Source organism: Anarhichas minor, unplaced genomic scaffold (assembly GCF_050575085.1).
Source record: "Anarhichas minor isolate MPS153535 unplaced genomic scaffold, ASM5057508v1 ptg000027l, whole genome shotgun sequence".
NCBI classification, from domain to species: Eukaryota; Metazoa; Chordata; class Actinopteri; order Perciformes; family Anarhichadidae; genus Anarhichas; species Anarhichas minor.
The window spans coordinates 3,713,813-3,729,114 of NW_027466473.1; the positions used below are offsets into that span (position 1 = coordinate 3,713,813).

At 44.3% G+C, this 15,302-nt stretch overlaps 2 protein-coding genes across 2 annotated transcripts in view; both read left to right on the forward strand.

Moving 5' to 3' along the window:
- Positions 1-286: 286 nt before the first annotated feature.
- On the forward strand, positions 287-9,235 carry msantd2 (Myb/SANT DNA binding domain containing 2). Its single transcript, XM_076102648.1, has 4 exons — positions 287-718; positions 3,866-4,121; positions 4,243-4,306; positions 5,606-9,235. The coding sequence occupies exons 1-4, from the start codon at positions 287-289 to the stop codon at positions 6,525-6,527; spliced, it is 1,674 nt and encodes a 557-aa protein (XP_075958763.1). The 3' UTR covers positions 6,528-9,235.
- Positions 9,236-13,110: 3,875 nt separating this feature from the next.
- Positions 13,111-15,302, forward strand: part of esama (endothelial cell adhesion molecule a) — a 57,789-nt gene continuing 55,597 nt past the window's right edge. The window contains exon 1 of the mRNA XM_076102131.1: positions 13,111-13,474. Coding sequence (XP_075958246.1) covers positions 13,408-13,474 — 67 coding nt within the window. The 5' untranslated portion in view covers positions 13,111-13,407. The remainder of the gene's footprint in view (positions 13,475-15,302) is intronic.

Sequence of the window (15,302 nt, forward strand, 5' to 3'; positions counted from 1 at the left end):
TTATATTTTTTAAAGGAGGCGGAGGAGAGACATCATCTGATGCGGTCATACATTCATAACCACGCCCCGTCACGGTGTCATGGTTAGGGCGCGAAGATGACTTGGTCGAGACGAGAGACGTCGGTTGTTTGTTTGTTAATTTGTTTGTTTACCTGCAACTCAAAGTCTTCCAGGATCCTCCTTTGCGACTCCCCCCAAGGATCCACCCCGTGTTTTCCTCCATGCCTCCCAGCGTACAGCCCCGAACGTCACCCTCCCTCCCCCTCCCCTTAGCAACAGAGGCAACATGGCGGCGTCCAGTACAGCAGAGCATTCTCCAGAGATATCGACGCCGTTAAAGATACCGAAAACCGAGGTGCCATCCCCCGAGTCGGAGGATTTGAGTGACAGTAATCAATACCACTCCAACCCTTCGACGCCTAACCGCTTCTCGCCTCTGAACGTATGCTCGGGGACCGCGGGCCGGACGGCGGCCTCATCCTCCTCCAACAGCTTCACGGCTTGCCGGGGAATGTCGTGGACCCCGTCCGAGACAAACGCCCTCATCGCGGTGTGGGGCAACGAGAGGCTGACGGAGGCGCGGATGCAGCAGCTGGAGGTCGCGGGCACCGTGTTCTCCGGTAAGGCCCCCGGGCCCGCCATGTACGAGCGGGTGTCCAGAGCCCTGTCGGAGCTGGGATACGAGAGGACCCCATCCCAGTGCAGGGAGAGGATGAAGGTAAATAAGGAGGCTGTCCACCCTCCATCCTCCATCCTCAGACAGGACCGTCACTGGTTGTTCACCTGACATAATGTCATGACGTGCTTTAAGTACACAGCACACTAACATGTAAACTATGACACCTCAATGGATTTTTAGTTCAGTTATTTCATCGTGATGATCCCCAAATTAACATCATCGTTGACGTTCTTTTTATTTACAACCACATTGCTCTATCAGGGTGAAATCAGGACTTAACTAAAGCTTTTATTTATTCACTCATTCACAGTGTCACCTTCCATGTAACAGATCAAGATCACCTGTCATCAGAAGGAACAGCCATATGTTGTGTACATATTCCATATTAATATCACTTGTCCATGCATTCTGCCACCATTGCCTTGTGTCTTTTCCTTTTCAGCATCTCTGTATTTTAAATATCAAAATTTGAATAACAAGGTGGACAAAAATGAGCAGTAACAAAACGATCATTACGTTACGATAGGAGGACAGATGGTAGGAGGACAGAGGACTTAAGATAGGAGGACAGAGGACTTAAGATAGGAGGACATAAGATAGGAGGACAGAGGACATAGGATAGGAGGACAGAGGACATAATATAGAAGGACATAAGATAAGAGGAATGAATGATACTGTCTAATGTCCATGTTCTTTATTCCTCATAAACTTCTCTCAGAAATTGAATTTATTTTGTTGACATTGTAGATTTGTTTCCAGTGATATTAATGACTTTATAGTGACATTGATGTTGTAAACATAACTGTAGAAACAATATTTAGATATATCTAAATTATAAATAACTTCTAATACCGTTCTGGATTTATTTGTTTTAAAAATTATATAAACCTTTTTAAAACAATGATTTAGCAGAAGAACCAAGTATTGATAGGAGTAGCCCCTAGTTGTACTAAAATCCTGAAAAGAGAACTCTCCTACCTGAAGGCCACTGTAGTTCTCTACATACCTGGAAAGGGAGGGCTGAGCTGAGGGGTTACGTTGGTTGCAACCTGCCACAAACCCCTAGATGCCACTAAAACCTACACACTGTCCCTTTAAAATTTGAATTCCAACAGGTTGGCAAAAATTCGAGGTAACAAAAGGATCATTATGTCCTGCAGGAGATCAGGTTTTCTCATCTAAAGCCACATATACTGAGCCCAGACGCCACGCTTCATTCTACAGTGAGGAGCTGCTGCTCCAGAGAGCAGGTCCTGTACCATTGCTCTCCTTTTAAGGTGACGCTGCAGCTGTGACACATCTGTGGACACACCATCGTGTTCAAACCTGTCTAAGTCAAGTAACTGTTGTTCACACTTGACTGCTAAGTGATGCTAACCTGATTCCAGCTGATCCTGATACAGTAGATGTCGGTGTCCTCTGTGCTGAGTGATGTTTGAGCTATGAAGACTATGCTCTGGTTCTACACATCTCTTGTAGAGAGTATGTTTATCTATCACATGTTGGTTTGGTACAAATACAGTAGAGAGTTCAGACACATGTGAGATGACAGGCCGCTCCCTGTTCTGCTTCTCCTAAAGGCTGTGAACTCTGGAGATGGATGTCACCCAGCAGCTCCTCTGTTTGAGGAAAGGCTCTCTGAGAGCAGGATCAGACAACTCTCTTTGAAATCCAAGCAGTTTAACAGAAGTGTATTTCTTGAGGCTATTTGACTCTTGAATGGTAAACTGGCACCTCATGGTACATTTAGTCTTTTTACTTTATGATTGTCTTTATGGTATTTTGCATATTTTACCATGTTTAGGTTAGGTCTTCTGTTGTTTTAACTTATCTTTTATTCTCATGGTATTTTGTATATCTTATGTAAAGTATATGATGCTTTTATTAGTAGTACATTGTGTGGAATTAGTTCATCAAGGCAAATTTCAAACCAGTAAAGTTTACTCATCTCAAGTTATTTTTACAAGCAGACCATTTTCATACCTAATAATGTGTCTGTTGGGAATTGATGTCAGTCCTTGTTTTCTGAACCTTTTATTGAGCTTTGTTAAGGTTAAGGTGATATAATTAAAATAAAATTTGACATTACCTCGTCCTTGCGATGTTTCTAAACAACTTCCTGTTTGCAAGAAGTGCTGAAAATATAAAAAAGCTTAGAGTGCTGCAGGAATGAGTCCTAAAATCCAGGAAATGAGTCAGCATTTTTACACTTTGGGTTTCATCATCTCAAGTCAATGTGTTTGTGGTTAGACGTCTGAAACAGGTCTGTTGTTAAAAGAAGCTTTAATCTTCATCACTAAATACCCCTCTGGTGAATGTAGTGTCTAAGTGAGACGACTAAACGTCCTCACTATACTCTCGTCCTCCTTTAGCTTAGTGCTGAAGATGTGAAGTCATGTGACCGTGGTGGAGTTCCTTTAGAGCCTAACGTTAGCTTTTTACTTCTGCTGACTGTAATCACGCTTTAAAAATCATAAAAGTGGTGTTCATATGTGGAGATTATCTTGATGACAAATACGTGCAAATATAAACATTTGTTTGCCACACAGATTATTTTCTGCTATAAATCCAAAATCTAATGGAAACACTTCTATTGATTGTGGAGGGAACATAGTCTGTGCAGCGACCTGTCAATCACAATAAGCCCCGCCCTAAAGCATACCCTGCTTTATGGTCTGTTTGACTCTAAATGGACCATCATTTACTAAATGAACATCATGCTGTATTGAAGAAGACTTGAAACTAGAGTTTGAGACCATAAACTCATGTTTACAATGTTTACTGAGGTAATAAATCAAGAGAGAAGTAGAGTCATTTTCTCATAGACTTCTATACAACCAGAGGAGTCGCCCCCTGATGGACATTAGAGAGAATGCAGCTTTAACACATGAAGCTTTGGCTTCACTTGGCAGAGATGGAGGTTGCCGTCTAGGAGGGAACCATTGGGATGCTAACTTCCTGGTTTGCCTACAAAAATACATCATCCCTGCAGCACTCTGTTGAGTCAATCATGTTCGCTAACCACAAATAGCATTGTCAACATTTCTAAAAATGCCTCCCATTACCTTCACATTAAAATGTATTTCCTGTGCAGCGATATCTCTACTCCTTGTGAGTCACTACTCTGTAGAACTGTCCCATCAAACAGCTGAGCGAATCCTCTATTCATCCCACCACCACATACAGACGCTGCGGCGCTGCTACAGCCGCGTGAAGGAGCACGGCATCGGCAAAAGGAAGAGCAGCTACACCATAGAGCAGCTGGAGAAGGTGTTCGGCCAGGGAGGCTGGGACTCCCAGAGCTGTGCCCCGGTGCTGATCAACAGCAGCGGGCTGTATCAGGAGATGGAGTCTGACAGCAGCACCCTGGAAGACTTCTCCCAGGAGGACTGGTGCAACCAGGTGCTGGACTCGGCCTTCCAGGAGGGGGACATGGAGACTGGTGAGTGTGTTAGCAAGGAGTGGGCAGATAGCAATGAAAGACACGGAAATATTGAGTTTAAGCTTGTGTGTGTGTGTGCGTGTGTGTGTGTGTGTGTGTGCGTGTGTGTTTTTCTCTCTAGAAGAAATCCAGGGGCCTAAAAACCGAGCTCTGCAGATTCAAATCGAGCTGTCAGAACAGATCCAGTAAGTCAACTATAACAAAGTGAAGTGAATATGTCTGATATAAAGCTATGAGCTGTAAGTTGTGAATCATGTGAAACTCTGTAATGTGTCTGACATTCCTCTGGATGGGATGTGTCCCAGTTAGTTCTCAGGTCAGGACCCGCTATCCCAAAGCTGGTTAGTTACAGATGAGGATGATTTGAGTCCATAAACATACAATAGAAGAAAGATGAACTCAGCTTAAAGATATTCATAGAAATGAGTTGGATTTTAGTCATTTTCAGATCTGTTCCATGTGCAGCGCTCCTACCACAAGGAGTCACAGAAGCTATCTCCTGTCTCTAATGCATTATAATCTGCTCATAGCGCTCTGTGATTATTGTTATAAGCACTCACACATATTCATAATGCTTTATAACAATAATCTTAACACTTATACGGTCAAGTATTATAATACTTTGTAATTGCTGGTCACTTACTACCATTACTACCTTATTATCATTCTCATAGTTGTAATACATTATAATCTATAAAGTTTTTTTCTAAAGCTTATGTTTGGGCCCTTTATTAGACATATATAACATATTTAGACTGGAGAGGGGAGCGAGGGGACTCGAGCACCCCATCATTTATATAATGTATTCTAAAGCATTATAATGTGATACTTAGTTACTCTAAGTGGTCAGTGACATTACATCTATGCAAGAACAACACTGAAAACATTGTAAAAGTCATTTGTACTTGACTTAATAGAGCAAACTTAGTCACACCAGTAGGTCGACAGGTGCATGAGAGAAAAGCTGTGGTGAGAATATGTTCTATACAATCACTTTATACTATTAATAACAGTGATTATAATGTGCTGTGAAAAGATAATAATGTGATACAACTATGGGAATTCTATATCCTTGCAAAGATACATTGTCAGTAAGTGACCAACAATTATGAAATATTATGATACTTGACCTCATAATTTGTTATAAAATCCTTTATTATGTGTTCAGACTACTGTAATAATGCATTATGAATATGTATGAGTGCTTATTACTATACATATACAGTGCTATAAGCAGATCATAAGGCATTATAAGTAATGTATTGGGCCTCTAGAAGTCACCCCAGAGCTTTTTAAACCCTGCTCATGAGGGCTTTCGGGAATCTCCACCTTCTTTTGTGGTACATTTGTACTTTCGCCCCTATTTACTGTGTCAACGGCCATTGAATAGTTCATAGAGGCTAACAAGGTGCTTTTTGTGCTTTTCACAAAGGTAATAGTGATTTATTGCTGCGTCATAATTCTGTACCCTGGGTTCTCTGCAGGAAAAGGGAGACGATGCAGACTGTGATGCGCATCCTGGAGTCGGTGCAGCTGAAATGGGAACACTTCCAGACATGGACGGAGTTTTCTCGGCTGCACCTGTCCAACAAGCTGGCCATCTTCGGCGTGGGCTACAACACGCGCTGGCGTGAGGACGTGCGGTACCACTATGCCGAAATCAGCTCGCAGGTGCCGCTGGGCAAGAGGCTCCGCGAGTACTTCAACCCAGAGAAGCCCGAGGGCCGCGTCGTCATGACCAGGGTCCAGAAGATGAACTGGAAGAACGTCTACTACAAGTTCCTGGACATCACCATCAGCGAGGCGCGCTGCCTGGAGCTGCACATGGAGGTGGACTGGATCCCTGTTTCCCAGTCCAGGGCGGCGGGCTGCGGCAAGAGCACATCCCACTACCTCCTTCCTGGGGACATCCCCAAGGCGTACGGACTATACGCCATCGGCTACGAGGCGGCGTCGCCCTTTCACGACGCCGCTCACACCTTTCCCTGGGGCGACGGCGAAGACCGCAGCTCGCCTCACCGCGAGTCGGAGAACGGAGCGCAGAGTCAGGCCGACGGAGAAGGTCCGGAGAGGTGGGACAGGACTAGGGGTGAAGTCACTTACTGCTACCTGGGCATAGCGGAGGAGAGGACCATACAGCAGAGTCTCTTCCAGCACTTCCAGGGCTCCGGCAAACACTACGCCCACGGCGAACCCTCTGGCGTGACGCGTTTCCTGCAGGAGAACTGCCGCGGCGGCGTCGCGAATCAGTGCGGGGACGGGGCCGAGGACTCGTCGCAGCGTTTTGCCATTTACATCAAATTCATCGAGGTGGAGCTGGACTTCCTCTCGGCCGGCTCCCTGCTGGAGTGCCTGGAGACGGCCGTCGGCTGTCCCTTGAAATACAACAACAAAGAAACGTCGTAACAACACTCTGCGTTTCGCTCGTTGTATCGACTAAAGATACGATTAGCAAAGCGTTCCAGCCAGCGAGGCAACATGAAAGGTGATTCTGTCTGCTTCCACGCATGGATGTGTGCAGGAGTCTTTTGCAGCCTATTGAACTGATTTCTCATCAGACCCTCATTAAGTCTAAAAAGAGTGACGATAAAGTGGATTTATTGTTCAGAGATGCGTGAACGCTAACTTAAGTATTACAGAGCTGCAACATCCAAGAAGTATGTACTTATTATTTAAGGCTTATGTGCACTACAAAGGTTTCTGCTGCTCGTTTAGTGTAGATAAGTATTGCCTCATCAGGGAGCGTGGGGTTGGCTAGGTGACTACTGCAGCATGCATCCGTCTACCTCAGTAGGATGTAGCGAACAAGGCAGCGAGGGGACCACGGTCTGCCTTTACTGTGACTGTTGAGCTGCGGACCTGAACTCAGAAAAGCATGGAAGAGTAGCGTGCTGGTTTATGCCTTATGTTTTTGCACGTGTTACCCGGCTGCAGCTGGGGATGCTTCCATGCAGATCGGGTGGTATCGACCAATGCGGATACCTGGGAACGCTGGGTGCACTAACACAACCGCCGGTTGGGCGTGGTTTCCTCTCCATTTCAATTCAGCACAGGAAACCACACGTGCCGCCTGATGCCGACCTGTCACAGCGGCTCTGTGCAGCCGGTAAATATAACGCCACGTGTGCCGACGGCGCTGTAAATAATGCAGACTATTGGAAACCTTTCTCACGCTGCTTATCATTCATTATCTGTAGAGATGTTCTGATACCTGCACTTGCGTATCAACCAATACAGAGTATCGATCCGATACCAGTGCTTTGCAAAGAAAAAGATACATATATTATTCTGTTTTACTGATGTGATATGACGCTATCATTGATGTATGGCCTGGCTCAGGTTAATCCTTTTCTAAAACATGAACAAATACATACAGAGAAGGAAAGCCACTTTCTACTGAAAAATCATTTCAATAAATACATCTAGAAATAAATAACAATTCCTTGAATAAATTGTTAAAGTGCAGCCGCGATAATACTACGGTTACAGTACTAAAAAGTTGTGCACGGATTGTTTTTGTCATGATGGTTGGTATGATAACGTGGCACCTGACCGGTGCACAGGCTCCCGTACCGGCCGATACCCTCCCACATGTTAAGCTGTATCGCAGGCGTTTTCTGATACTGGGCTCTGTGAAGATTCAATGAAACTTCATCACAGCACACTGTACCACCTGCTGCCGTGTGCTCGGCCTCCTCACTGTCTTTGTTGCATGGTCTTTCATAGCGCTCATGTACATTCACATGCCTGACTAGCTCGGTGGTATTTAGAGTGAGATATTGTGGAATAGGGCATAATTCATTTACTCCTTGTGTTGTTTGTGCCATGGTATCAGCTAGAGAAGAGAAATCCCTGATATTAAGCCGATGTGTGTTAGAGGTGTGAATCTTACTCACAATTACATTTAGATTCACCGGTCAGCGACTCGCTGGATTGGATGCATCGCATCCTCAACATTCAGAGCTACTGCTCATGCCTACTTCTTCATCAGTTAATACAAGCAGTCAGATAAACCTGAACTCGCTTTTTATTTAGAAAGTGCTTTCAATAGATCTGACTACAACAGTCTAATGAAAAACCAGCATCTGTGCGAGCCACCTCAGTACAGAAAGATGACTAAGTATAAATTCCTATGCAGGCCATTCCAGGTGTGCTGTAATCTACAGAAATAAGGACTTCGCATCGCAGCTCTAAGACGGCACTGAATGCCTCTGAGGTTTTACGCCGCGTGAATTAGCCTAGCGGTGAGTGATGCTTTCCTTACTCATTGCTCTTATTTGACTTGGTGAACAGAACAACACCATGTTTGAACTGCAGCCTGCAAGCACATTTTTAAAAATCCAACATTGTTGAAACAGAACAGCTAATAATCGTAACAAGTGTGTGAACACCGTCTCTGTGCAAAGCTCTGCCCTCGGTGAAACGCCTGCGGATGGAGAGAGAGAGAGAAAGTAGTGCGGCAGGACAGACTCACACTGAGCTGAAAGGAAACCAAACTCCGATAATGTTCCGTCACTGCATCGTCCGCATCACGATGCGTCTTAGAATGGACCAGTGTCCACCGCTCTGTGATACGTATTGGTGGGCAGATCTTTGGAGCATCTCGAGCTGCAGCGCTGGGGTTATTGGTATCAGGAGACCAACACACACACTCCTCTCATGGGTGTACACCGGGCCTGGAGCACTGAGCTACTTCTAGTCAGGTTCAGACATTAATCTGCAGGGGTGACCTCATCCTCGACCTGTAACTCAGCTTTATGATATGATTCCTGAGGTTATGTGCAATGTGCCAGGAGAGGACTAGTGTAGAGAAGAATCAGAAAAGGGAGAAGTCCATATTGAATCTATGTATATGAAATCTACCTTAAATATCTATAATGTATATATATATATATATATATATTTAAAAATATCGATGTTCTTGAGCATTCCGGCTTTTGCAAACTTGCAATGTTTATTTGTTTGGGTATACAGTATATGAAGATGAATATGATATTTTCTATTTTATTGGTTGACACCACGTCTTGTATGCGATTGTTTTGAAGTCACCGTCTTGTATGTTTACATGTTTGAAAAAACAATAAATGGAGCGCTCACTGTCATGTGACACACGGTGAGAACGGGCTGCTGGGTGTTTGTTTGAGCTCACATTAGAATCTGATACATGTACAGCTGCATCATGCTGTCCTCAATCATGTAGTATTCTATGTTCAGATGGAAACCTGTAGTGGTGCAATACAAGCACCAGGTTCACCAAGGTGACACACTGAAGACGTCTGATGTTTCACAAAAAAAGGTGGCATAAATGCTCCACAAACATCTGTAGCATCATCGTTCATATATTAAGATGACAAATGTCTGAGGGCGTAATTGGGCCATTTGGTAAAGAAAATAAGAATAATACGGAGCCGGGTAATATTATGGGAAAAAACTTGTCAAAATTGTAAATTTATGAGAAGAAAAAAAACATTGATGTTCTCAAAGATTAAAGTGGCAAATTTAAGACAGAAAACTCACAATTTGCAAGATTACATATTGATTACCTCAACTCAGATGTGGACTTTTCATAAGGATGGCAACCTTCTTGTATCGAATCACGATGTCCTGATTATGGGAGGAAAACCTTTAAGAAACATTGCTGAGCACGTTGCCTATATGGACAGAATAATATTACATGTTTATGTGTTGTCATAATTAAACATAATGGAAAACCTAATGTCGATACGGCACACTGATAAACAAGATAATTAAAAAATGGCGTCTCATGTGAGAAAGGTTGGTGACCCCTGATGCAGAGCATCAATCCCTCTGTGATTAGAAATGTCAGAGGATGAAGCTGCAGCAGCTGAGGACCGTGGTGACGCTCGGGACTGTAACTCACCCATGTCACCAGGAGATGGACACAGAGAGCTGTTGCTGAAAATCCCCACACGGCCGAGTGGAACTGACTTCAATTCCTTCACTGTGGAGTAAAGAGATCGGCTTTGAAAGGCATTAATACCTGATTAAGTAGAAAGCAGGGGGACCGATGCGGAGAGCTGACTAATAACTCAAAGGGTCCTCTGGGGGGGGGCACAATGACACAACGTGTGGATGTGATGTTTGTGCAGAGAGACAGCAATGCCGCTGAGCTTTTACAAACCTCGCCTTTAGATCAATTCTCTGTTTCTGTTTCATCAAGACTTCAACAAACATGTGCCATTAGAGCCAGGGAAGGGAATGAACGCACCACGTGTCACACAGTTTATGCAAATAGAAAACATGCATGCTGCTCTTTTTGTAATGAACAAAGTGTCTGACTCAGTCAGTTAATAATTAATGTTACATTATATTTACACTGTAGGCCCAACATATTTCTGAGACAATGATCGGAATGACACTTAACGTGAATAAATATTCCATTATAACTTGTGTATTTGATGTGTAATAACTTCAACAGAATATACATTTGAATAATATCTACTTTACTGTTTTGTCATCAAAGCATCATGGATCCAACTCATACTGTTTGTGAGCTGCGGACATTAATATAGAGGTGAACTCCTCTGAAACATGGAAACATGACTCGAAGTGATCAGTGTCCTCTGCTGCAGCCTGTGTGTCTCTGTCCAGAAGAGGGAGGACAGGACTCTGATCAGTGAGCATGTCTCTGCTCTATAAACCAGTTTATCCTCTACTCCAGTGTCCTCCTACTGTATATTTCACCCAAACTATTTCCCAAATTGTTCTTGTTTATGTTGAGAGAAGCCAACCGTTTAAAGTCTAAATGCTCAGGGTGGAGCGATGGAGTGACACATAAACTACAACTAGTTTCTGTAGGCTGGTCCAGCCGCACGGCAGAAGAGCTTGTGTTGAATTAGCAAACATGAGCAGTAGGAGGACACTGGACATCAGCACCCCTGCCTCTCTGCAGCCTGTCATTGTCAGGAATAACAAGAGCAAACACTGTTCACTGCATGTTGGTGGGTTTCTAGTGTTGCACTTGAGACCTTGGTAATATCTTCTTTGTATGAATGCAGTGCTGTTCCTCAGGATTTCCTATATATTTGCAGAAATCAAGATGATGGTGAAATAGTTTATGTGTATTGCTGCACTTTTTTGTGAAAGATTCTCCCTTTTTTTGAGAACAACCCCATGAGATTAGAAAAGACCAAAATGATCTTCATATGAGATGGAGGGGATTTCTATTGGCTCTCAACGGCTCTCAACCACTAGGAGCTAACAGTGCAGACCACGGCAACGGTGCTGACTGAGCTAACAGTGTTTACCTGAGGGTGGGTCCTACGTTTCCACGACGACGCTTTATGGGCTATAAGTGCCCTATGAGAGCAGAGCGGCATCCTTGAGCATGCCGGCCCGGTTATTTAAATAAAGCTCAGAGAAGCTCAGATAACAACACACACAGAGGGAGGGTGACGCCACCATATCTTTACCTATAATAGCTGTTTGATGCACATTGATGCACTGAATATCATATAGAATAATTACCAAGCAATATGTTTGGCCTCTAGGTGTCAGGTTTGCTCGTCATTGGACCAGACTATCTGTTTGGATTAACAGTGTGGTCCAGAATCCAGTGCTGCTCAAATGATTTTTTCAGCAAAGTAAAAGCAGGCCTGTTGTGACAGCCGTCCCCTGAATGCTGTGGATTCCAGCTGGAGGCCCAGATGCAATTTACAGCAACACAACAAAATCTCATCCCCATAAGGCTTGGACCCTGCTTCTTTGGATTTGATCACAGGAATAACCCTTGTTCACCTCTCATAATTGAGCAGTCGTCCTGCATTAGCCTCACTCTTGTTGCTGAGGCAACAGGGCAACCTTAGAAAATGAAATAAAAGGGTCTGACCACTGCGGAGAGCACAGGTCAGTCCATATTTTTACATCGGGGGGGGGGGGGGGGGGGGGGGGGGGGGGGTGAGCTGCACCTTGGGAATTCACGTCAAGCTGAGTCCAGTCTGTTTCTCTGCTTTCAGACCCACACCTCTTCACACATGATAGAGCAGGAGCTGAAGGGGAGGCTGGGGAAAGGATGGAGCTTTAGTTGTGTGGGTTTGGAAAATAGGCTTATTGTCGAAAAAGCTTGAGCCAGGGTATTTGAAATTGGCGAATAGCACACGCATGCCTAGAATTTGACGAAACACCATTTTGGCCCCTTTTTCTTTTTTAGAGAAACATTCAAGTCTGCAGTGAGACATTTGAAGTATGATGTTTTTTGATAGAAATTGAGGAAATTATTTAATAATCTGTATTTGTATTTCACAATGAATGTTTTTTCTAACGTCGATGCACAAAGATATTTGGATAATTTGTTTAAACTATGTTTTACAGTGTTTTTACATTTCTTTTATGTTAATGTTTTTAAGGAACATTGGGGAAAGATATATGACTCGTTTCCAACCACGTAATCATATTTATAATTTCTGGGGAAAAATAGCCTTTGCACCTGCACTCAACGAACCACAGGACAGGTGCTAATGCGTCAAGCTGGAATATATAGGCGGCAAAATAACGGATGTTTGTCAGCTCATCTTTTCAAAGCAAGAGCAGACTGTCACGCAAAGCTTTCAATAAAACCGTGTAAGTAAAAAGAGAGTTTTATTTCGAAGCTCACAACAGGAAGTAAGCCTTTAAATTATGTAAATTGATACAAGGTGCAAGGTGGAGAGTACGGCTCTCTCTCTCTCTCCCTCTCTCTCCCTCTCTCTCTCTCTCTCTCTCTCTCCCTCTCTCTCTCTCTCTCTCTCGCTTTCTCTCTCTCTCTCATCCCTCTCTCTCTCTCTCTCCCCCTCCCTCTGTCCCTCCCTCTCTTTCTCTCTCTCTCTCTCCATCCCTCTCTCTCTCTCTCTCTATCTCTCTCTCTCTCTCCATCCCTCTCTCTCTCTCTCTCTCTATCTCGCTCTCTCTCTCTCTCTCCCTCCCTCTCTCTCTCTGAATGACAAAAGGCGACAACTTACGGAGTTGTAGCTACTCGCTGCCGTCTCGAGACGGAGGGAAGTGCGGATGCAACCGAGCGTTGAGCGGAGGACAAGTGCCGCGCAATACCTTTGGTGTCGGAGGCGGTGATACAATTTACACTTTATTACCACCTCACCGCAAAGTCAGCGAAGAGGAGTTCCTGCGGCTCTCCACATTTCCTCACCCCGGAGGAGTGGCCCCCCTCACCTTCCCCGGCTAACGTCTCTGCGGGGAGATTGACGGGAAGCCACTTGGCAGACTTGGAGGAGCTTTGCCCGAGGCGACACAGCGCTCACATATAGAGCCGGACGTGAACGCCGCGTCCACCATGGAGGTCGGCAGTACTTCGAGAAAACTTCCTCTGCTCTCGTTCACCTTGCTGTGGGGGCTCTCAGGTCAGTGCACTGCTCATCCTCACACAACAACAAATACACTTCTCATACATAGTCTGTATCAGATATTCTGAATAATGACAACACATTGGACCTAAAACTGGTCTAATATCAAGCTGACACTCAGTCAACACATTTTCATTTAACGTTAGTGTATCAAAGCAATAGTCTATCTCCTGTGAGTGTTTGCAACATGTTTTTAAACATTCCATTCTTGAATATGTGAAGTGTATTCCTCATAGCTGAATGGTATTGAAACCACCCTGACTCCACTCTCCACAGCCCCAATAACTGATCTAAGGTCTGTTTCTGGGGTTCTGTCCCGTATGTGTGCCGGGAGGAATTTCAAGCAGAAACACCTGTTTTTTTTTTTTGTTTTTTTTCACAGGATTTGAAACAAGTGTGTTACACATGATTATGTCTTCCAGGGAACAATAATCCCTTTATAGCCGCTGCAGCATTGGCCCAGCCGTCACTCTCTCTAGCAATGTATTAAACTCCTACTTCCACTGGTAGCTGTACTGTAAGCAGACATCTCTGTGATGTAGAAATTGGGGCACGGTACAGCCGCACAAGCGTTTTGCAAATGTTTTAAGGAATGAGAAGTTTTTTTTAAATTATTAATCAGGGAAAAATGTTGACGGCGTTATGGAGAGGGGAGCATCATTTTACACTTTACAGGAACACATTGATGCAGTTCGTTGTGATTTTTCAAAAGGTAGAAGCACCTGCTTCTGATTTGGCAGTAAAACCACTTTCCCAAAATAGCACGAAGGGATTGCTGGAAGTTTGGATTCCTCTGGTCATGAATTTTCAATCATCATCTCATCATTCCTCTTGTCTCAACCCTCAGCATCGACATTTTGTGACAGTCGTGAGTGCCTCCAACATTCAGTTTTTACTCTCGCGAACCATCCCGCTCTCGTATGGAGAAACAGGAGATATCCATTTAAGTTAGGGAGAGCCGTCTGCTTCAGGTGAGGGTGTATTAGCTCCAACAGAGGACTTCCATTTGGCCTGGGGAGACACACAAGCATTTTCAGCTTCAGCTTCCCTTTTTGCCTGAATTGAAATTGAATCGAAAGCCTGTGTGTGCTTTTCAGCACTGTTGCCAAAACAATCCCAGGCTGGCTTGTTAAGGTGGTATCACCCTTCTGCCACGCAGAGGCCTGTGATGGAGTTACGGTTTAGGCATTGCAAGGAGGGATTGCTAGTAATGTCTCCCGCCGACTAACCTGGACTTTTTAACAACAGGCCACTCGCAGTACATCGGGACAATGCAAGCACGGTGGCTGACCTTGACCTCGGCGGTCGACTCGCCATCAATCGCTTCGCAGGTGTGTCCTGAAAACAAGGAGCGGTCAAGATACAGGCAGGAAATGTCCATGAATAGCAGCCTGTGGCAACAGGAAAGCTGCGCGCTCCTCGGGTCCCCACGATGTAGGGCCAGCGCGTTACAGGAAGCGAGCGAACGTCCCTCCGACAAACACGACAAGGCCTCGTTTGGTGTTTTTCAGTCAAAAATCAGAGCAGTGGAGAACGTTATCAGACTGTCAACAGCAGGAGAGATTGATGAGTGGTTGTGGTTAAAAACAAACCTTTGTGCACGTTTTGGTCAGTTTTCAAGCAAAGTTACCAACATGTGACCGTTAGAATCTGGATGGTGAGAATCTGAGTTTCCTTCTCGTGAATGGTGGGACAAAACTCACTGTTTTCTAAAGTTATATAGATTCAATAATTCATTGATTAATCCAAAAATATCAGCAGATTAGTCGACAATGAAACAAATGTATTGAATATAAAATACATGTAAACAAACTAGGGCTGATCA